The sequence below is a fragment of the Protopterus annectens genome, chromosome 3.part0 (assembly GCF_019279795.1).
Source record: "Protopterus annectens isolate FY-2018-M chromosome 3.part0, PAN1.0, whole genome shotgun sequence".
NCBI classification, from domain to species: domain Eukaryota; kingdom Metazoa; phylum Chordata; order Ceratodontiformes; family Protopteridae; genus Protopterus; species Protopterus annectens.
This window is the reverse complement of record NC_056731.1, coordinates 1,191,291,155-1,191,315,855: the sequence shown is the minus strand read 5'-3', so window position 1 is coordinate 1,191,315,855 and position 24,701 is coordinate 1,191,291,155. Positions and strand designations below refer to the sequence as shown.

The 24,701-nt window shown below is 43.1% G+C and overlaps 1 protein-coding gene across 2 annotated transcripts in view; it reads left to right on the top strand.

Annotated features, from left to right (window-relative positions):
* The window catches only part of NSUN2 (NOP2/Sun RNA methyltransferase 2), a 1,231,765-nt gene that overhangs the window by 340,447 nt on the left and 866,617 nt on the right, over window positions 1–24,701 (top strand). For both annotated transcript variants that reach the window (XM_044065403.1, XM_044065402.1), the window contains exon 9: window positions 16,996–17,126. In XM_044065403.1, the coding sequence (XP_043921338.1) occupies window positions 16,996–17,126 (131 nt within the window). The remainder of the gene's footprint in view (window positions 1–16,995; window positions 17,127–24,701) is intronic.

The following is a 24,701-nucleotide window of genomic DNA, read 5'->3' as shown; positions in this document are numbered from 1 at the left end:
TAATACCCAGCAGGTTAGTAATCATTTTCTACAGTGTGGTTATGATGCATTGGAGGCTTCATGTAGGGCAGCTATGACCGGGGCTGTTATCCGTAGACATGCTTGGTTGAAAGACCAGCCACTGCCAGATCATGTTAAAGTAAAGCTCCTGGATGCACCTCTGGATAAACAGAAGCTTTTTGGTGCTAATGCTCAGGATGTGTTGAAATCTATTGAGGAGAAGGCAAAATCAGTACAGACAGTAAAGGATTTCCTCCAGGTTCAGCCACCAAGGTTCAGCAGGAATTGGCCTTCAAAGAATTGGTCCTTTCCAGACTCTGACAAGTTTCAAAGGGGAAAGAACAGGCGTGCGAGGTAGAGGGCAATACCGAGGCTCCTACAGGGGCCAATGGCAACCACAAAATCAGAGAAGTGGCACAGGTAGTTCACCTGCACCACAGGGACAATCACAATGACTTACCTTTCACTCCGCCTACCAAGGCTCAAAGAGAAGCACCTCTAGGTGGAAAATTATCTCTATTCTCAAAAAACTGGCACATTATAACAAAGGACAATTGGATTCTGGACATAATAGACAGAGGTTACAGGTTCCACTTCCATACCTTACCAACAGGACAAGGCATGCCAAACCTGCCACAAAATCAAAGGGCAGAGGTACTCATAGAAGTCTCAAAGCTGTTACAAATAAAAGCAATAGAGAAGGTTTCTCCCCAGGAACAAGGCCAGGGATTTTATTCAAGACTGTTCCTTGTTCCAAGAAAAGAAAAACAATGGAGGCCTATATTGGACTTGTCCGTTCTAAATACTTTTCTCATGGTGCCAAAAATTCAAGATGCTGACGTTACAGCAACTTCTTCCCATGCTGGGCAAGGGGTCTTGGCTGGTTACTCTGGACCTCAAGGAGGCATACCTGCATGACCCTATCAGACACAGTTGCCGAAGATACCTCAGATTTCTTGCAGGAACAGAGCACTATCAATTCTCAGCATTGCCGTTTGGCTTATCTACTGCGCCCAGAGTATTCACGAAATGCCTAGCATCAGTAGTGGCACATTGCAGACTCCAGGGGATTCAAATATACCCTTACCTGGACGACTGCCTAATACAAGCAGACAGCAAACAGACCTTGATAAAACACTTGGATTACGTCATTCAATTGCTGCAGGCTTTGGGATACACAGTCAACATTCAAAAATCAAGATTACTGCCATCCCAAGAGATTATATTTCTAGGAGCAAAACTGGACACACAGCTACAAATGGCTTTCCTCACAGAGGAGAAACAAGAGCATTTAACAGCTTACTTCAAAGGCCTAGCAAAATTAACCCACCTGACTGCAAGGAAGACCCTGCAGGCCCTGGGGTTCATGGCATCTTGCATTCTTCTAATCCCTCTGGCAAGACTACACATGAGAAAGCTGCAATGGTACCTAAAAAGCTTGTGGTCACAGCACAGCCACAACCTAGAAGACATAATACCACTCATACCATGCCTGCAAAGGGAATTTTTGTGGTGGGCTCAAGCAAGCCACTTAAACGAAGGCATGCTTTTCAACAAACCTCCAACAAGTCAAACTATTACAACAGACGCCTCAGACCATGGATGGGCGCACATGGACGGCAGATGCATTCAAGGGCAATGGACTCCCATGGAGATGCATCAGCACATAAAAAGAGATGTTGGCAGTGATACATGCAATAGAAGCCTTTGGAAAATCTCTTCAGCAAGGTCATCTGCTAATAAGGACAGACAACACCACTGTCATGTGGTACATAAACAAACAAGGGGCACTCATTCCTACCCCTCTGCAGACTAACAATGATTCTTTGGGAAAAGTCCCTGAAACTGAACATCTACTTGCAATCCCAGTTTGTTCCGGGCAAGGACAATGTTCTGGCAGACAGGTTGAGCAGAAATTTCTTGGATCCACATGAATGGATGCTACACCCATGCATTTTCTCACAAATAGCATCTGCATGGGGAAGACCAGACATAGACCTCTTTGCATCTCATCTCAATGATCACCTGGAAAGGTTCTGCACAAGGATACACCATCCTCTAGCTTGGAGAACGGATGCTCTTTCCTTCAGCTGGAATGCTGTAATAATTTATGCATTCCCTCCTCTACCTTTGCTCACCAAGGTGTTACTGAAGATCAAGGCAGAACAACCAAGAGGAATCTTGATAGCTCCAGACTGGCCAAGGCAACACTGGTATCCACTACTACTGAGCATAACTCTCACCAAACCGTGGCCCTTGCCTCAATGGCCTCTGCTCCTGACTCAACACAGTTACAAGACTGTTCATCAGAACCTGCAAACCTTAAAGCTGACAGCTTGGAGAGTTCCATGACTCAGACCCATGACTCCCTCTCCGAAAAAGTTCAGGAAATTTTGCTGGAGGCGCGCAGACCTTCCACCAGAAAAACCTATTCGGCCAAATGGAAGAGATTCACCATCTGGAATGTCAACAAGGGCCAGGATGCATCATTGATGAACATACCTCAGATATTAGAATACTTGGCAGAAATGTTTCACAGTGGCCTCTCATACTCTTCCATCAAAATCCACGCTTCAGCTATCTCAGCACATTACAACTGTGATCCACCTGTGTTTTCGCATCCCTTGCTAAGACAGCTTCTAAGAGGCATAAAGAATATCAAACCTCCAAGGAAGCTACCAATTCCTGCATGGGACCTCAATTACGTCTTGGAAAAATTAACTCTTCCTCCTTTTGAACCAGCAGCATCTTCAGAAATGCAATTTCTCTCTTGGAAAACGGTTTTCCTGTTGGCAGTCACCTCAGCAAGAAGAGTCTCGGAGATACAGGCCCTCATGGCAGTTCCTCCCTTTCTCATCTTTCATCAGGACAGAGTTTCCCTTAGGACCAATCCTTCATTCATGCCTAAGGTGATATCCAGAGTGTCTCTAAACCAAGCAATTCACCTGCCTACTTTCTTTCCTAACCCTCAAAATAAAGGGGAAAAGCTGCTGCATACTTTAGACATTCACAGACAACTACGCTACTACTTGGACAGAACAAAGTCCACCAGGAAGTCTGACCAACTGTTTGTAGCCTATGCTGCTGGAGTGCAAGGAAAAGCAGTCACCAAACTATCTCAAAATGGATTGGACACTGCATCAGATTCTGTTATTCTTTTCATGGAAAAAGTGTGCCAGCTAATATTAGACCACACTCCACCAGAGCTATGGCCACATCCACAGCTTTTCTAAGAGGAGTGGCTACAAAAGATATTCTAGAGGCTGCTACATGGAGCTCCGTGCATACATTTACCAAACACTACAACCTGCCATTATACTCCAGATTCCGAGCAGGCTTTGCTTCGGCAGTCCTGCAGGGCCTTCTAGCTACACCATCCCTTGTTTAGTCCTACCACCCCCAGCTTGGCTATGATATTCAACCCATATGTCAGGACTGCAGTTGCATTCTTGAAGGACATAGTACAGTTTTGTACCTACCATAAATGTAGATGTCCGATAGATATGCAACTGCAGTCAGGTTTTCCCTCCCTCCTACCCCTCTGTTTTTTCCCTTTTGGGTCCTTTCTCCCCTTACCTATCAGCTGGGGATATTTATTATGGTGTATCTGTTTATTACTGTTGTGCATGTCTGGTTTTATCTGTTTATCCATTCACAAAATTTAGCCTTCCTTGGAGGGCACCTGGCATCTGGGGCAAGAAACACTGAAGAAGTTGGCGTCGGCTGATGCCTTTATACTCCAGCCGCTCTGACATCGGGGAGGAGGCGACATTGGCCGTCGCCGGACCCAGACTTTGGAATCTGGCCGACCGAAGGGCTGCCTGAGGCAGGACAACCCATATGTCAGGACTGCAGTTGCATATCTATCGGACATCTACATTTATGGTAGGTACAAAACTGTACTTTTGGTGATGCGAAGTGGTGTTTTGTCATACCATACCACATTTTCCCACAAGCTTTTGGGAGATTCGATGTATTGTTTTGCAAATTTTTAGCCAGGCCTGGATATTTTTCTGTGTAAGAAAAGTCTTTCATCTTGCAGCCCTACCCCATATGGAGAATACGAGAGATTGTCACATGTAGTAGACAACCAGTACTCGCCAGAAATTCCTGCAGCTCCTTCAGTGTTGCCATAGGTCTCTTGACAGCCTCCCTGACCAGTTTTTGTCTTGTCTTTTCTTCAATTTTGCAGGGATGTCCAGTTCTTTGCAACGTCACTGTTGTCCCATATTTTCTCCACTTTTTGATGACTGTCTTCACTGTGTTCCATGGTATATCCAGTGCTGTGGAAATGTTTTTGTACCCTTCTCCTGACTGTTATCTTTCAACAATAATATCCCTTTGATGCTTTGTAAGCTCTCTGTGAAGCATGGCTTTTGCTGTAGTAGGCAACTGAATAATGTCAGGAAAATCCTACTAGGACATCTGAACTTTATTTGGGGTTAATCAGAGTCTCTCTAATTGATGACCAGTATATACCCAAGAAGACTGAATGTTGTAATTAAATCAAAAGATGCTTCAACAAAGTATTAGTTTAAGGGTGTGCACACTTATTCAGCCAGCTTATTGTATGTTATTTATTTTTTATGGTTTTCCCCCAACAGATTTGTTTGTTTTTCAATTGAATTGTACAGGTTATAGGTCACATTAAAGGTGGGAAAAGTTTTGAAATGATTTATTGTGGTCTCATTTTTTTATATCACAAAAACCTGGCATTTTAACAGGATTGTGTAAACTTTTTATATCCACTGTATATGTAAATAGAAGAATTAACCATGTTGAATGCCTTACCAGTATCCAAAGATTATTTTAGCATAGGTATACTTGATTTTGAAATAATTTGAGGCTGGAACTTGCCTTTCCTCGACTTTGCCTTCCTTCCATGAAGCCAGCTTGAATCCTGTAGATGATATGGTTATTTATTTTAATGTGCATTTATTAAATATATGGGTGCTCATTTTAACCAACAAATGTTCTGAGTTGGGCTTAAGAATAAAAGCAGTGCTAGATTGATTTAGATATTTACCTGTGTTCCCTTTTACTGCAGTTGTGTTAAGAGGCCATGAAGCATTAGAATTAATTTAGACTTGTATTTCCTCTAAAAGGATGCAGCAAAAACTATCTTAGTGCTGGGCTTTATCCAACTTTAAAGATGCAAAAGCTTTCATTATTTCATGGATAAAAAGTCTTTCTGTAATAGTGCTATCTTTGCTGTGTTTATATAAAGACTGTCCAAATGTTTTTGAAGATGTTTTATTTCAAATGGGCATTTGGACAATCGCTTATCTATTTTTAAGTATTAAAAAGTTACTATTATGTTGGGACTTCCGTTTGGGATAATAAGCATTAGGCTGCGAGTTTGAGTATCCTCCCTCCAGATATGAATTTAAGTGTAATAGTGCAATTTTGGTGCATCTTTTCTTGTAAACAGAGATATTACCAGTTAAGACATTTCAAAAGTAGTGGCTACAGCAGTATGTCTAAGAAGAAGGGAAGGAGTAATAGAATAAGACGAGTAATTCAATCACAGCCTCATCTCAGGCTTTGTCCCTGATGAATGACGCACTTCTACAGTCGTCCCTCTCCATAAAGGGAGAGTGACTACATAACCTGGGAACTATTGCCCCATTAGCCTGATGAGTCTGATATGTAAGGCTATCGAGCAGATAATCGTGGATCTAATAAATAAAGACATAGGGAAGCTCCAAATTCTGGATCCTACGCAGTTTGGCTATGTAAAAGGTAGATCATGCCTTCTCAATCTGGTCGACGACTTTGAGTCAGTCACCAGAGCTGTAGATGAGGGCAAGCCTACTTTGATCTGGCCGAAGGCTTCGATACCATTACCCACTCGAGTCATGGATACACTCACTAAACTAGGCAACAACCCTTATATCATGGGTTCCTATTGAATTGTCAACAGCTTATGTTGTTGAATGCTTAATCATCAACACCTAAATGTCGAACGCTTACAGTAGGGAACAGACACAACATTGAATTTTTTCCTCGGGAAAGAATTTGCGTGGCAGTTATTGGGGATTTGCCCTTTCCCCAATGTGGAGCGATATCTGAGTTGGTATATTTAGTTGGGGGCGGGCAAAGCCCCCCACTGTGTTTGGGTATGTTTGTTCATTTTGTTTACGGACGGCCACCCAAATTTTTTCCCAAGGAAAGAATTTGATGATGTGCCCATTCGCTATTTTAAGCATTCGATGCTTAGATGTCGATTTAGCATTCGACAACCTAAGCTGTCGATGTTATGATATAGGCGCTATATCACTAGGTGGGTGACAAACTGTCTCACAGATAGAGCCCACAGTGTTAAAGTAGCAGACTCCAAGTCAGACTGCCGCCCAGTCATGAGTGGAGTCCCGCAGGGAATTGGTCCTGGGTCGTCTCCTGTTTGGCATCTACTTCTCTAAAGTCCAGGCCAACATGAAGGGTCTCTGGCTGACCAAATTCGCAGACAATTGCAAGCTGGGAGCCATTATTAACTCCAAGTGATGTAGACATCCTACAAAAAGGCCTCACCAAGACCAACGATTGGTGCCAAAACCATGGCATTAAACTCAATGCCAACAAATGCATAGTCATCCCCTTTGGAAGAAACTCTGTGCCCATGAATTACCACATCGATGGCAATCCACTGAACACTGAAGGCATCATAAAAGTTCTGGGAACACAGGTTGATCGCAGCCTCTCCTTTGACCACCACATAGCCACTGTGGTCAGAAAGTCCTTCTATGTGGCACATCTCCGTACTAAGGGTTTTGCATCCAGGAAGAAGGTCATCGTCTCTCTCTACTCCTCCCTCATAAGACCAATCATCGAGTATAATGCCTCATTTGGCATGTACCTCACCAGACACCCGCAACAACTGGAGAGACCAGAAAAGTACCTTGCAAAGAGGATAATGAGCCATAAACACATGTCCTATATGGACAAACTAAACAAACTCCAGATCTGAAGTAGGAGAATTCATTTGTCAGCAACCTGTGGGTATGGATCCGATATCGGATCCGAACCGGCATGGTTTATCCAGCTATGGATCCGAGCTCCTAGCTCCTCCCCTCACCCATAATGCCCTGCTCTACCTACATGACCTCAGATCTAGTTTGCCGCGCATGGTGTAGGCTGGATTTTTCAGAGCTCCAAAGCTAAGTTTGATATTTTCTTAATTAAGGGTTTTAAAACTTTAATTTTTATTTACTTGTGTGAAAGTTATAGGTTTCCCTTTTATCTATATATTTTTTGGGTTAATTTAACTTATTTTTACCCTCCCCTCGCTGGTACGTAGCTGTGTGTGTGTGTGTGTGTGTGTGTGTGTGTGTGTGTCTTTTTTGGGGCCTTCGTGTGAGTGTGTTAGTTTCTTTTATTACTATTTTGTTTTTAAAAAAAAAAAAAAAAAAAAATAGTTATGTCTGAGGCCCCAAAGGCAATTTTTTTCAAAGTGCTCCGAGTGTGGCCAAAAGCTTTCTCCTGCTGATGGCCACACTCTGTGCGTTCGATGCCTTGGGGTTGAACACCTCACTTCAGGTTGTTCAATCTGTGCAGGGTTCAACCCCAGGGCATTGAAGGAGCGGAGGTCGAAGCTGGTCTTGGCGGGACTCTTGCCCCCAGACTCTTGGTGGTCACTGCTTCGGCAGTCCCTGCCTTGCCTGCTCCCCCTCCTCCACCCGGGACTCAAGCTCCCGCCAAAGGGTCGGAGGAGAGGGAAGCCAGGAAAAAGGACCGGAGAGAGAAGCACCACAAGCGGCGGGCCGAGACCTCCGTTTTGGCCCCGCTGGCTAAGTGGGCTTCTCCTCCGGCCTTTCTGGCTGCTGGCTCTCCCCCTCCTCGGCTCCGGTCCCCGTGCTTTTCACCGGAGCCTGAGGATGAGGAGACCTGACCTCCTTCGAGGCGGCACTCAAGGCCTACCTCGGTAGCCTCGTCGAGGTCTACTTACAGCCTCTCCGATGCTGATCTGGACCAGATGATGCGAAGGTTCATCCAGGCCCAGATGCAGATGCTCCTGCCTCCCCCCTCCCCTCTGGGTGGGAGCTCGACCCCATTTTTTAAGCCCATTGCTCCTTCTCCGACCCGCTACCCGGGTTCGGAGCACTCGGAGCCGGGCAGCCTCGGAGCCGGGGGTGGGTCGGCGCCGACAGTACTGGGTACTTCGGATCCGACCCTGCCCTCGAGTCTGTCTGATCCGACCTCTCGGAGCCTTGTCCCGAGCTTCGGATCCGAGGGACTCAGTGTGCCTTCGGCGCCGTCATTGTCGGAGCACACTGGTCCCTCTGATCAGAGGGGCTTGGCGCCGGCTCCGATCCGCTCATCGGATCCGAGGGGGAGCCGACTTTCGGATCCTATTGTCGAGGCTGGCTCCCCCTCGGCTTTTGATGTAGTGGAGAGGGCTCTGTTGAGGGCATCCGGACCCCCGGCCCTTGCTTCGGCTCTGTCCCGCACTCCATCTGCTCTGGGCCAGGCTTCCATCACCCGGCCACTGGGACAGCCCGCTTCACTGCCCCAAGCAGTTCCTACGGTTCTGGACACTGCTGGTGAGGGCTTCTCGGACAGCCCCCCCGAGGAAGCACCTCGCAAGCATTCGTGTAAGAGGAGGCACATAGACTCCCCCGAGTCTTTGACTGAAGACACTGACTTGGAGGAAGGGGAAGGCTCCCCAAGATCACCCCCTGAGGATGTCTCCTTCGGAGACATCATGGAAATGTTATGGATTAGAGGTGGGTGGTCTGCCCCAAAGTCTTCCTCGGACGAGTCAGTGTTCTTGGAGGCATTTGAAGCGGGCCCGTCTACCTCTTGGGTGTCCCCTCCTGCCGACCCCGTGGTGGACCTTATTACCACCAGGGCGTGGAAGGAACCGGACACTGTGGAGCCAGTTCCTAAGAGGCCCGACAGGATCCTTGGCCCCCCCGCTGACCGTGCCCACTGGATCAAGGGACCCCCGGTAGATGCCATGTTGTCGGCAGCAGCCACTAAGAGGGAACTCTCCCAGGAGAGTCCCTCTGTCCATCCCCCGAGCAGGGAGTCTCGGATAATGGACCGTTTGGGGAAGCGAATGTTTAGTTCAGCGACCTTCTCAGTGAGGGCGCTCAACTATTTGGCACACGTCATCAGGATGCAGCGCGATCTTATCAAGGAATACGCTGCATCCCCCCCAGAGTCCATGTCGGAGGAGGACAAACTTATTCACTCCACCCGTATGGCCACTCTTCGTTCTGTGACCAACACCTCTATGCGGTTACTTTCCCACGCTATCGAGGGAGCCGCTAGAGCTGCAGGAGCGGGCCTAGTCACAAGACGGCAGGCCTGGCTCCACCACTGCGATTTTACGGAGCCCTTCAAGGCATCATTCGCGAACGCCCCCTTTGACGGTTCTGCCCTTTTTGGCAAGACGGTTCGCGACACCTTGGTTCAGAGCGAGAAGGACGGGAAGACGCTGTCTGCCGTCGGAGTCCGCTTCTCTGTTCCCCAGAGGTCCTACTCTAGGAACCAAAAGAGCCAGAAGAAGATGTGGTTCCGGAAGTCGCAGCACTCCCAACCCGCTCAGGACAACCAGTCCTTCCGCGGCAGAGGAGGACAGGGAGGACGCCGCCCTAGGGGCAGAGGGGCTCCCAGGAACTTTGGGTCCAGGGAACCTTTCTGTGAACGGCCCACGCAGCAACCCTGAGGGGTTGCCCGACTGCTCCACTCTGGAGGCAGTCGGGGGACGTTTCTTGGAGCACCTAGCGGCATGGGAGTCCATTACATCGGACCTCTGGGTACTCCAGATTATATCCAGAGGTTACAAGATCCCCTTTCTTCATGTCCCAAAGTTAAAACCCCTCCCCGATGTTCCACCCGATCAGAGGGAGGCCGCTTCAGCAGAAATTGGCCATCTGCTGAGAAAAAGAGCCATCCAGCCCGTCCCCCCAGACCAGATCGGATCAGGGTTCTACTCCAGGTTATTTTTAGTGCCAAAAAAGACGGGGGACCTAAGACCCATTCTGGACCTGTCCCTGTTGAACCTGGCAGTTCCCAAAGAGAAGTTCCGGATGGTCACTTGCAATCCATCCTCCCCCTTCTAGGGGAGAATCACTGGATGTGCTCTATAGACCTCAAGGATGCGTACTACCACATTCTAATGGACAGACGATCCAGGAGGTTTCTTCGCTTCCGGCTGGGAGCCAGTCACTACCAGTTCAGGGTCCTTTCCTTTGGTCTCACCACAGCCCCCAGGGTGTTCACCAAAGTATTAGCAGTGGTTGCGGCCCACCTGAGGCTTCAGGGGGTGCAGGTCTTTCCGTACCTAGACGACTGGCTTCTCACCGCCCCAACAAGGCATCTACTCTCTTTGGCAAGAGACTCATTTCTTCGTCTAGCTCCCTGGCTAGGCATCACGGTAAACATAGAAAAGTCCAACCTGGTCCCTACTCAAATAATAGAATTTATAGGAGCCAGGTTAGACACGAGAAATTTAAGAGCCTTTCTCACAACCGACAGAGTTCGGAATCTACGACTCCAGGTGCGAGCCATCCTTCACTCCAGCTCAACACCTGCGGAATTGATCCTTTGGGCGCTAGGGTCTATGGCGGCAGCGATTACTCTTCTTCCTTCGCCGCTTGAACATGCGGGTACTTCAATGGACACTTCAGGTGCAATGGTCATTTCTCTCCCTCCCCCTGTATCATCCCATTGCAATCAGCAAGGTTTGCAAGCGGTCTCTCTTGTGGTGGCTCCATTCCCCGGACCTCCACAGGGGCCGCCCCTTTTGTGCATCTCCCCCTCTCGCCACAGTGACCACGGACGCTTCCCGCCTCGGGTGGGGGGGCATTTTGCGGGCCAGGCGGTCCAAAGCACGTGGAGCGATTCAGAGACCTCCCTGCATATCGATGTTCTGGAAATGAGGGCGGTGCTCTTGGTGTTGCAAGCACTTCAAGCCCTCCTTCCCCTGGGAACAATTGCGATTCAATCAGACAATCAATCAGACAGTCTGTGGTCTGGTACATCAACAAACAGGGGTGAACCAGGTCTTACCCTTTATGTCGAGAAGCCATGAGAGTGTGGGAATGGGCGATCTCCACCAACCGCTTTCTCATCGCAACGCATATTCCGGGTCGGACCAACATCCTAGCGGACAAGCTCAGTCGCACCATTCTCTCCCCGTACGAGTGGTCTCTCAATTCTCAAGTAGCGAAACGTATCTTCGCACAGTGGGGGACTCCCTGTTGCGATCTCTTTGCTTCTCCCTTAAACTCCAAGTGCGACAGTTTTTTCGCTCTAATCCCCCCTCCAGGGGATTCTCAGAGACGCTCTGGTGCATGCTTGGCCTCCCGGTCTTCTTTACGCATACCCCCCTCTACCTCTGATGCTACAAGTACTTCAGAAAGCCTCTCGGTTGGGGTGCAGAATGATCCTCATTGCCCCATTCTGGCCTCGACAGATCTGGTTCCCTTACCTAAGGTCTCATTCAGTGAATCCACCTTGGATTCTAGATCCCATTCCGGATCTGATATCACACCCATCGAACCTACCAACTCCGAACCTGGACAACCTGAAGTTGACTGCTTGGCTGCTCCAGTTCCACTCCTAATCAGGACTCCCGGTATCTCGTCCCCAGTTAAGACCATTCTGGTAGCGGCCCACAAGCCCTCTACCAGGAAAATTTACCGCAATAAATGGAAGCGTTTCTCCATTTGGGCAGAGCGGCAAGGCCTAGATCCTTTTACGGTTCCCCTTCCTTTGGTTCTAGATTTCCTTACTACTCTCTTTAATGATGGCGCCAGTAGTTCCACGGTCAAAGTTCAGCTGGCGGCCATATCTCATTACCATGTTGGTCATAATTCAGGGTCTCTTATGTCAGCTAAGTTATGCAAAACCTTCCTAAAAGGCACCTTTTTGCTCAGACCCCCTGTCAAAGAAACGGTTCCCCCGTGGGATCTTTCCTTGGTACTTCAGGCCTTGACCGCTCCCCCCTTCGAACCTGTGGCCACACTCTATCTTAAATTCTTGTCCTTTAAGACTGCTTTTTTGGTAGCCATTACTTCGGCTAAGAGAGTTTCTGAGCTTCAGGCCCTGTCCATGAAACCGCCTTATTTGATCTTTCATCCGGACCGGGTGTGCCTCAGGATCAATCCCTCCTTTCTTCCTAAAGTAGCTTCGGAAGCTAACATTAATCAGTCCATCAACCTCCCTGTTTTCTTCCCCAAGTATCAAAACAAAGGCGAATACAAGCTGCATTCCTTGGATGTTCACAGGCAGCTTCGTTTTTACCTTCATAGGACAGCTGGTCATAGGCAATCAGACCAGTTGTTCATTTCTTTTGCCAAATTCAGTCTGGGTAAACCAATTTCCAAAGTTTCTTTGTCACGCTGGATTTCTCAGTGTATTCTGTTGGCGTACCAAGCCTCTGGGAGGCCCGCACCGGAGGGAGTCTATGCTCATTCGACCCGGTCTGTCTCTACTTCAGCGCCTTTAAGTCTAGGGTTCCTCTGGATGACATTTGTTCAGCAGCCACTTGGGCTTCATCTCATACCTTTATTACTCATTACAAGCTGGACGTCACGTCTAGAGGTAGAGCATCCTTTGGCTCCGCGGTGCTCCGGAATATCCTTCCATGATGGCCACCCAAGATTCAGGTAGCTGGGGACTCTGTCCCACAGGTTGCTGACAAATGAATTCTCCTACTTCAGATTTAGAAGTTATGTACTTACCATAATGTTCCATCTGAGTAGGTGGATTCATTTGTCTGCAACCATCCCGCCCTCCTATCCCCCTGGCCTTGTCAGTTTCCTGCATAGGGTGTGTTACCCTCTAGTTAGGGTAGTTGGTGCAGGGCAAACTCTATCTGAGGTCATGTAGGGAGAGCAGGGCATTATGGGTGAGGGGAGGTGCTAGGAGCTCGGATCCATAGCTGGATAAACCATGCCGGTTCGGATCCGATATCGGATCCATACCCACGTGTTGCAGACAAATGAATCCACTTACTCAGATGGAATGTTATGGTAAGTACATAACTTCTAATTATTCTCTGTCTCATATCGCCTACTTAGTTGATCTATGCTTGACTTACAAAGCCATGTCTGACCCAGCCCTGTTAGATATGCTACACCTAAAAAAATCCCAATCCCTCCGCACCACATGCTCCAGAGACCTCAACATTATTACCTCAATCAACAGAACATGCTGGAGGGACAGCTTCTTAACTCAGAGACTGCCCATACTCTGAAATAGCCTTCCAATACATGTCAAGCAGAGCACCTCACTAGCTCTCAAGAGAAATCTTGACGAGTGGATGGGAAATAGAAAATTCACCCCAGGGATCACTTCAATGGCTCTGCTAGATAGAGGAACTAGAAGCTAATGTCGGGTGGCACAATGCCAGGGGGTAATCCTATGGGCTAGGCTTGTAAAGGCTGTAGGGCCATTAGGCTAGTACTCTCCTATGAACAGATATTGGAATAGAAGGAACATCACTGAAGAAAAGCTAACACTTCAGGTGTTGCGGCAACCACAGAAGAGAGTCAGCTAAGGCAGAAGGTGGCTGCAGAGACTACTGAAGTGGAAGTAAATATGAGAAGTTGTAGACATGGTATATTTTCTCCTGGCACATTAGGATGATATGCAGAAATCTTGACACTACTATTGCAAATATCTTCCATAAGGCAGAGGCGAGACTTGCTTTGATGGAGAATAGGCAGGTAGATGCCGAGGATTAAATGTACTCATTATATCTTGAACTCTTTTGCAGTGTTTATACCATTTATCAGACTAAGAATATTTTTTGATTTGTTATATCCAAAATGGCCTAATAAAAGCGGTGCTGGTTGATTTTTTTTTGTCTTACCATTAAGGTTTTCACTCCTTTGCGAAGTTTTTGTGAAAATAAAATGTGTTGGGAGGGTGGCCTAATGGTTAAGGTGTTTGCCTTACAAAAGGTGCAGGGTTTGAGTCTCACAAGGAATAATTGGCTAAGCTTAAAATGGCTCGCAAGGGCAGTTAGCTTAGTAAGAATCTATGAATCTAGTACAGTGTGGTAAGAAAACAGTTACTTTAAAATAGCTTTCTTACAGCTTTCATAAGGCTAATAACTTACTTTTTTGACTTCCTAGCAGGAGTGTTAGTGTCTTTTTATAGTGATTGCTTATTATTGTGTGATCATCTCTTACACAGCATTTTAAGTTACAATTGAATATTTTGCTTGAAAGATTAGCTTTGATGGTTTTACTTCGACGTAGAATTCTGTCTGTCATGTTTTCTGAGATGTGAAGTTGGTCATGACTTACTGACACTTGCACATACACATACAAAAATCTGACTGCAGTCTTTATCTAATTTTAACACTTTTTATTGACCTTGTAGCTTGCCTTCTTTGAAGGTTGGGCACCGGGCTGGCAGCTCGACACCGTAAAAATTCACTGCCAATCATTAGCGGACTGGAGTTCTGCTGTGGCAACCCCTATCCTGAAAAAGCCGAAAGACAGATTGACCTTATAGCTAGAATCTGTGACTTGGTGATTATAAAACCCTCCTCTCTGCTGTTTTTATTTGCTCCAAATGTTTAGACTTTCTAATACCATGACAGAAATGAACCCTATTTATATGTCCAGGTGCAGTTAAATGTTGGTGTTTCTTCAGTCTTTTTTGTCAAGAGTGCTCTCAGCACCAGTGTGTTCTCAGAATTGCCTGCATCTGTAGTTCATATGGGTTACCCTTGTATACTTCTTGCCAGTTTAATTTCTCAGTGTTTTGGGTTTCTAATACATGATGGGAATGGACCTCATTCCTAAGTCGGGGTGCAATTAGAGCTTATGAAATTAATATTGTTTCAGTCTATGATAGCTAAAAAGTACTCTTCTCAGCACACACAATGTTCCCAGAGCTGATTACTTGTATTGGTAGCATGTTTAAGATTTTAAATTATTGTTTTACTAGACCTGTTTCTCCTACTACTATTGGAACTGTCTCAGTATCTTTCTTTCATATTGCTGATGCTTCTGTTTGCAAGTCCTGGTATTGTGACTTTGTACGTGAGACAATGTAATTGCTAGATGTAGCAATTTCAATGAACAATACTACTGTTTACTTTTTTTCATGGACTGCTATATCTTAACGGGTGATCCTTTGTGATAAAACTTAATTTTTCTCTCTAATGCTTTGTGGTTTGTTTCCAGTGCTCTCGGTTACTTCTGTATTGTAGCTTTCCACAATCCCCAGTGCAGCAGTCTTGCTACATTATTGTGCCTTTCAGGATACAAACCCTCTGCCAAGAGTGAATCCTACCCAGCACCAAGATGTGCATTTGTTTCCAGTTTTGTTTTCCTGCATTTGTCTGCTTTGCCAGCATTTTCAATGGATTTTGTAAGCCATTGTGTATGTAGTCCACTATCCTGGACTGCCATTATTAGCCTTTTAACTTTTGGTTTAATTTCAACTTTAACCATTCTCCTGTCAAGTCTTGGTCAACATGAGGTTGTTACAGAAGATCTTTGTACTTGCTGCTATATTTGTGGATTTTTCATTTTTTTTTCTTCTAATCCTGTAATTTTCTTTGTTCTTTCTTTTGTTTTTTTTTTTTGGCATAGTCATTTGTTGACTGTTTTTGTATACATCTGGTTTTATGTCCATTGCCACATTACTTAGTTTAGTAGAAGCATTTCAGAGTAAAGATATCGTCTTAGACTACTACTTCTCATGTTTTAAAAGTTTAGCTTTATTTGGATCTGAAGAGGTTAGCAGATACGCATACAGTCCTACAACTGCAGATCTATACAAAGTCAGTTTGGAGGAAACCCATACCTTTTTCAGAGCAAGGAATGTATTGTATGGATTGATTTTTGTATATCATTTTGATAATCATGAAGCTTTTTTTTTTTTTGCATACAACTGATTCAATACCTTTTGGGGCCATTTATTCCAAAGCTGTAATTTAGAACAGGAAGAGCAAATTGATTTGCAGTTTTCAGTATTAATTTTAATCTTCTGAAGTGTTCCTAACTGAGTTTTATTCTCATTTGTTCTTGATTTAATTTAGGCACTTCATTTATTACTAGATACTTATACACCAGTTGGCCGTGGTGGTGCAGTGGTTAGTATTGTCGCCTCACAGCAAGAGGTTCTCCGGTTTGATTCTCTGCTGGAGTGCCTTCTGTGCAGATTCTCCATGTTCTCCCTGCAGTTGAAATGAGTTTTAAAGACCTGCAGTAAGTGTGCGTGTGTGTGTATTAAATGGTTGGGCGGCGGGCTGGCAACTCGGCACCTTAGAAACTCCACTTGCCAATCAATCTGCGGATTGGTGATCCACTGTGAGGACCCCTAACAGGAGAAGCCGAAAGATTTTATACACCCTTCCTGCTCAAGCACATGTGTATCACATTCCTGCCCCAGGGTGATGTTTTTTTTCATGCTGCAGCTTTCCTTTTTTTTTTTTTTTTAGTGTTTAATCATTTGAAGTTGTACTTTGAACTCCTCATCAGATGAACTATACAATTTTAGTCCACCATAAAAGAAAAAGTAGATGAGAAGCCTTTAAACAAGGTTTGTTTCTGGTAGCCAAATTATAACCATAGCATATTCCGTAAAGTGTGCAGCTTAATCGGCAAAGGGCAAGACCAAGCAAAAGCAGTGACAAAGACTGACCGAGGAATATTTCCCTTTGAATTTTTATCCCTGAGATAATAATTTGCTGTGTCATGGCTCGTGTAAAGTGGCTTGCCACTGTGTCGTGATCACTGCAGTGAACGTAATTGGTCAATGTAAGATGTATCTTAGACACTTGTAAGCATTCCGTTATCAGTGAATGTGGGATACTGTTAAATGGTCTAGTAATCTATGTGTACCATACTTAGATTCTTCCCTTTCTTTACATCTCTCTGTTATTACCTTTTGACTGTGACTGAAGTCATTTTGAAGATCTGTGCCTTACAAGAAGTTGTTTTCTCACATTCCTACATTTATGTGCAACATGCTGTAACTTTTCTTATAGTGAGCATTTCAATTTTATATATAATTTTCCAGGCTACAGCTGAGAATTGCCACTCGAGGAGTTGAACAGCTGGCAGAGGGTGGCAGGCTGGTCTATTCCACATGTTCTCTAAACCCTGTTGAGGATGAAGCAGTAATCATGAGTCTTCTAGAAAAGAGTGAAGGTAAGATTTGTACACTTAGTCCAGATGAAGGTAAGATTTGTACACTTAGTCCAGATGAAGAGTGACTTTACGGTTCTGTATTAAGATATTTTCAGCACCTGTTTGAATGTGCTTCACAGATGTAAATTTCCCTGCTTTTCCTTTCTTTTTTGAGTTTAGAAGGCAGCAAGTAGTCCATATGAATTGTAGCCCACTGTTCTCAGCTTCTAGTGTCAAGTAAATGATCCACTCTTAAAACATGTACTGTTTTCATTTCCACTGTCTTAGCACATTGTTGAGTGGAAAATATTATTTTTCCCCTCTAAATCCAGTCACTGGATTTCATAGCAAGTACAGGAGCCCTTTTTGAATGCATTTTGTAAGGCTAGATTTGATCAAACTGCTAAGCAGCCAGTGTTGCATTATAATACATATGCATAAGTGAGAAAGCTTCAACCACTGTTCTTGTCACAGAGGAAATGGTAGCAATGCCATGGAGAATGGTTAAATTGCCATGTTATTTCTGGCAATTTAAATTTATACTAAATTCAAATCATTAGCCACACACAGGCATTTGGATTTAGACCACTTGTACATATCTGTACCACTCACGGCCACATGTTTATTTCTAGAAAGGACTGCTTTTGTCCTGTTGTATATGTTGAATAATGCACTTTTTAAGCGGCAGCAGTTTCAGAAAAAAAAATAAAATTCAAACTTTTGCTGTTTTAAATACTTATTGTTAGAGTACGTGTAAGTCGCATGCGACTCCTGTATGTATGTGGCTTAATATGTTTATAGACATTTCAGCATTGTCTGCAAAAAGAAAAAATGTCGCAGTGATAAAACATCACTCTAGAATTTAACAGTCTGTGAGTTTTGCATTTTGGGTTTAATGGTCCATCAGTAAACAAATACATTTTATGTACCAACCTTCTTGTGCTAGGGCATTTTAAAAGCCACTAATGGATATTAAAAACTCGAGTGAGAAGACAGAAAGATTGAGCAGGTGTAGCATAGTTCTCATTTTCTGTAAGAATTGTGTGGTTGTGTACTTCTACAAGCCTGGAAGACATAGCGTTAATAGGCTTTTCTTTTCTGTTGAGACACAGATTGATGTCCTTAATGAAAGAGGATGTATAGAAGTATATTATGTACTTTGGCCAGACTCATACATGGAGTATGCAAAACTCTGGAGGCCTGCTTTATTGCTGAAAGTACATTTTAATTATGTGATTGTATTGTACTGTAATGTTTTATTTTTATATTTCTCCCCAAGTCACTATTGAAATTGGGGCTCAAACAAGTGGATAGCCTGGTAACATACACCATTACACACAAATAAGAAGCCTACAGAGAACTAGATGACTGGAATCACCTGAGGTCATTAGACATGTGGTTTAAAAAATGCGTATTTTGATTTGGGGAACAGACTCTCAGAACTTGCAGATGTTTGAAAAACTTCTGTGATGTGACTTTGTAAACAAGTATTAATAATGGATCTTAGTAGATGTCTTTTGCAGTAAGTCAGCACATATAAGAATATTGCTGCTGCTGCAGGAATGAATCAACATATTTTTGTCCCCATTCAGCAGTGTTCATTTGGGACCTTCTTGTATCACACTGTGGCTCATAACTGCTGCTTTTAAAAATGCTTTTAAAATATATCTGTAGTTTTCTGTCACCCACGTAGTTCTTCATCTGAGATTTTATTCATCAGTCCAATTTGCAGTAATCATTATTAAAGTAATATATGCATTTATTATAGTTTAAATGCCTATTGTTTCTTGGAATGCATTTTCTTTTTGGAAGGCGTTCAAGTTGTAGTCAGTTGGTTGCCGAATGGTTGCAGGAAGTTTTAAGTCTTTGGAGCTTTCCAATGAGTCACGTTCAATAATTTGTAGTGAAAAGTTGAAGATCTGAAGGACCACTTGATGAAGCACAGAACTTCCCCATTTTGAAAGGTTACAACTGTAAAGAAATGCCTTTCAGATGTTTTTGTCCTTATTAAGGACTTGCCATTCTTTTAAGCCCCAGTCTTTGTTGAATTTCATAGGATGAAAAGAACTTCAAAAACTGAACAGTCTTGATTTTTTTTCCTTTGTAATCTACACATGAGGGTTTATTGATGTCATTCATGTGACATGTTTGTGCCATTTGTTTTGAATTTTCTTTACACTGGTATATGCTTGAGAGTATTTGCTGGGTTACAAGGTAGATTATGTCATCTGCCTATTATAGCCGTGACCCAGACAAGTATAGCAAAATAAAATTTCAGAAGTGACATTAACATTGAGAAGTGTAATTTTACTGGCTGCAGTTTTTTTTCTTTTGTAATCTCATCGTTGTTGAAGTGCATCACTCACTTTCTGAAGTATCTTTGTTTTGTAATGAATTTTACCACAAGTTGTACTCCATATGTTAGTCGCAATTGATTTTGAAATGTTTTCTGTATCCTGCCCACTGTCCAATCTTCAGGTTCCTAGCCATCAACTAGTCTTCTATACAGCTTGTGGGTGGGGGCCGATCTTGGAAACTGTCACCAAGGCACTCATAAGGGTTTTTTTTGCTGATCTTACCACCACATGCATGTTTTGTTTTGCACTCTCTATGTTGGATATGCAGTAGATGTCGACACTGGGTTGTCCCTTTCTTTTGTAAGGGACGTAAGTCAGCAAGGAGAACCTCTTCACCCACTTATCAGGAAGTACAAGTGCAAGCAGGTTTCTGTGGCTACACCAGAGAAATAGTGTCTCTGGATTTATGCCCTTGAGTGTGCATGACTGCGTTTTCTTTCATGTCTTCCTAAAAAATGGGAGGGTGGCCTAATGGTTAAGGTGTTTGCCTTACAACACAAGGTGCAGGGTTTGAGTCTCACAAGGGATAACTGGCTAGGCTTAAAATGGCTCACAAGGGCAGTTAGCTTAGTACTAACCTATGAACTTATGAACTTCCCCCTTTAGAAAGGTGAGCATGCTCTGGGCCGTCATTCTTCTTTTTCCCTGCCAGCTCCATCAGGTGCTTCAGCAGCTATTCAGTCTTCAGCCATCTGGGTGGTAGTCATTGAGTTATCCCATCACACCATCAGAGTTGACAGTATATGATTTGATATTTTATTTTATTATTGTTGTTGTTACTGTTTTGTAATTTCTCTGTCTGCTTAGTTTTTATTCATAACAGTACCCACAAAATGATTGACATACAAAGAAAGCCTTTTGGATAATCAAAAACAATTTGGCTCTTTAGAACAGCTTTTTACTCTGTGGCTTCATTTCTACATAATCATGTATGTTAACTTTCAGTGTAGGGTGTTCTCCCTGCAAAACCTAGTTGATTACTTCTCTTTCTAGGAAAGATGAAACCCCTTTTTATGTATTTTGGAGCAAGTGGGACAGCCTATACATTACTTTAGGTAGTGAAGTCTGAAGAGTTAGCTGGGAGATAGGAAAGATAAGGGTTTCTTACTGGTTTGACTAACCCAGAGGAAGGATGGGGTCTTAAACAGAGTGTTAGCCTCATTGATGATACCGAGGGGAGAAGGTGTATATCATGAGTTTACAAGTATTGGGGCAAGCATCAGCAGACCTTCTCGATCTTAATAGCCTTATCTCATTGCACATCAGGCATGTGGTGGGAGATTGGTAGGGCATAAAACAAAAAATATGTATGGCCACAAGTATGATGCTGCAATGAGTTGCCTTAACCTTCTCTCAGATAATGAGAAAAAGTGTTGCATATGTCCAGGGTGTCAGAAGTGGCTTCCAGCACCTGTAATGCAAGAGGGGCACCATTGACAGCAGATGGTTTGCTGCATAAGGTCCAAAGAAATTTAAGAAAAAAATAATTTAAGTAGTTACTGAGGCATTGTGGGTTCAGTCTTTAATGATAGTATGGCTGGGTTTTAAATTTTTCCACTCTGTAGCATCATATATAGCGTTCATCTGCTTTGTTGGCTTATTGAAATGACATCTGTCAGCTTCTAAGTGAGTTGAACTGAGCTGGAAGTGAAAACATTCACACCAAGCAAAAGACTGGGAAGGGGGCCTAGAAATGATTTGAGGATTTAGCAGCATTGAATAATTGACAAAAGCATTACTGAGTGAGCCAAAATGCATCATCATCATTGACTTGCATTAAGTAAGCAAGTTGACTACTAATTTGTCTTAGGCTTGTTTTTCTTGTTTATCATTCTTTTATATACTATTCATGGTCTGTTTCAGGGGTCTGCTGTTTTTTAAACAAAAAACATCTTTATTAAATTATCATGTGTGAGCTAGTCTTATTATATTGGTATAAATGAAAAGCAAACCACATTAATACAATTATAGTTACAAACATTATGCTTTGCAGACCCTGTTGAGACAACTGTAGTTGCAAACATACATCACTTATATTATATACAGTCATTGTCAATTAAGTATTGCATAGCTCATAAATCCTGCCTTCTTTTAAACTTTGTTCCTCCTCTGCATACAATGTTCTCACAAATCTCATTTTCCTATGTAGTTTGCTCCTTCCCCTTTCTGAAGATCCCAATTCCAGTTGCTTTATTTCGATCGCTATATTCACTACTTCTAGTAAAGCTGATTTAGACTTTGATTTCCCTTTTCTACTAATTGCTTTTTTTGGCAGCCAACATAATTAGACTCGGCACAGCCTTACTTTGGGCAATTCCAATTCTCTATCATAGCTCAAAAAGATAATTTTCTTAGTTACACCCAGTATCTGTGACAAAGTAGTTTGCAGGGAATCTTTAAAGTCTGTCAACTCATTACACTCCCAGAAAATATTTTCCCAGTTTCCTCTCTTATTTTCCCCATCACACCTCCAACATTTGTTGTTTACCTGAGGAAAAATTGTTTGGAGTCTGCTTGGGGTATAAAAATAACTATGTAAACACTTCTAAGCAATCTAAATCTTCCAGACTTTGTTGCATATTTGGGAGATATACGTATTATCCCCCCACTGTCTCTTTGTGAATTGCTTATCCAGTGTCTCTTCCCAATCCTTTCTAAGCTCCTCTGATTCTTATAGTTGTCATGCAGTATTTTAATATGCTGTACTAATTATTCCTTTTTTTAACTGCAGCTTCTGTTCTAGATTCTATTAGAAACTCAACCAGTGCTGGCCTTTCATTTAGGACTCCCTTGTTTCTATCAGTTCTTGATAGGGAAGGCAATCTTTAACCTGCAGTCGAGATAAATTCTTGGTGTCTTCCCATTCTGTTACCTTTCCCTTTCAAATTATTTGCTCCTAATACATTGGATCCTTTGTCAGTTTTCTCCAATAAATTCCACCACCCCCGCCTATTGTCTGTATCCCTAATTGCAGTCATCCCTATCGGCAGAATCTCTTCTCTATTCCCGTGCTGGCTTATTCCTTAAAATACATTCTGCTAATTTATGAATATAAATTCTGTATGGTTATTATTATTCTCATTAAGGGTATTTGTCTAAAATCCCAGTCTCTCCTTGTTTCTTGAGCTTCTCCCCTGTATCCTCATCATATCTTTCCACTTTGAATTATATTTTTCTGCTTGTGCTATGTATAGGAGCCTTAACTATGTTGCTCTAAAATACTCCTTCAAATCGGGTAATCCTAGTCAGCCTTGTTCTATTGGAAGAGTCATCTTACCCCACTCAGCCCTTGCTGTCTTCCCCTCCTAGATGAACTTCAACTCTTTTAATTGCTATCCACAACTTCTCCTCTGGTTTATAAATGTGCCTGACCTGTATATAAAATTTAAAGGGACTAAAACCATTGTAACTGCTTGTATCTTACTATCCATATAACAAAGCTTCTAGCTTCTCAATTTTTGTGTTATTTTCTGTTAAATCTCCTCCCACATATCCTTAGCTGCCACAGCAGAGTCATTTTTGTCCATACTTCTAAATACTTCATTTTTATCATATCCCCATAAATATGGATATTGCTGGACCAATTCATGTGTGGGTATATAATTTACTGCTATTGCCTTTGTTTTACCTTCATTAATTTTGTATTCTGCGAAAATATGAAACTGCTTTAAAATGTTCCACAACTCTCTAGTGTCCCTTTCTGGTTTTGTCAGGTATAAAATTATATCTTCTGCAAACAGAGCAAGCTTTTCTTGACTACCATACCAATTATATCCTTTAATTTCTGAGTTCCTTATTTTTTTTGCCAGTGGTTCTAAACATAATGCAAACAACAATGGGGAAAAGAGGACACACCTGCTTGGTACCTGTACTCTAGCCGAAATTATCCGAGAGGACCCCACCCGCTTTAATTTTCGCCTCCGCTCCCTCATATATATGCCTAATCAGTCCTCTAATTTTATCAGGGGAAAGCAACTGCTTCCATTGTCTTGCTCATGAAGTCCCAGCTTGCCCTGTCACATGCTTTCTGTGCATTAAGACCCACCAACAACAGTGGTATTGTCTTGCATTCTGCTTCCCTCTGGATCACCAGTGTCCTGTTAATGTTATCAAATGTTTGCTTCCCCTCCACAAAACCACACTGATCCATATTTATCAATTTTGCCATCACTTTTGCCATTATTTTAGCCATTATGGACAAAACACTTTATAATCCTGGTTTAGTATTTAAATGGGCCTATATGGAGCTGGTTCCAATAGATCTTTACCCTGTTTACGTATCACAGCTACCACTGCTTTCTTTCAGGATGTTAGTACTTCTCCTCCTCTTAAAATACTGTTAAACAAAACCTTCCAGATCTTTCAGTTTTTTTCCCTCTTAGCTTCCAAACTTCAACAGAAACACCATCTGTTCCTGGGAACATTCTCTTAGATTGGTTATACATCACCATTTTTATCTCTTTCTCCTCCTGTTATGTTAGTAATTGAGTCTCCTCTACCTCTAATCTTGGCGTATTTAATTTTTCCATAAACATTTCCATTTGTACTTTTTCTTGATTTCTGTATTTCTGTTTTATACAGGCTGTCATAAAATTTCCAAAATATTTCCAATACTTCTACAGGATCTCTTGTTATCTTCCTTGTTGTAGGCTCCCTAAGCTTGGTGACAGCCCTTTCTACTTTCTCTTGCAAGAGTCGTTGTGCTAAAAGTTTTTGTGCTCTAGATTTATTAAAAAAACATTTGCTTGACAGCAGTCTTTCTAAACTCATGCATATTATCGAGGTATTCCCTTATTTTCTGTTCAGCATTATGCAGTTGCTCCTCCTCTTCTGTGAGATTCCCTCTATTTTGCAATACCTTAACATTTCTCAGTCTGTATAAATAATTCTTGTTACTTCTTAACCATATCTCCCTTTCCTTTATTTCCATCCCAGTTTTAAACTCCTTTTAATTTTATCCCACTCCCTAGCTATATTTTCAGAAGAAATGTCTTATTTTCTCTAATATCTCCTGAATAATTTCAAAAACGTATTTCTTAAATTCCTCTCTCTTGTACAGATAGGTGGGAAAGTGCTGGTGATTTATATTTATTTCATTACCTTGTGTTTTTATTTTGAGCAACGGTTGTGCAGCGGTAGCGTTGCCTCACAGCAAGAGGTTCTCCTGTTCGATTCTCTGCTAGAGCGCCTTCTTTGTGGAGTCTGCATGTCCTCCCCATGGTCATGTCCTCCCCATGGT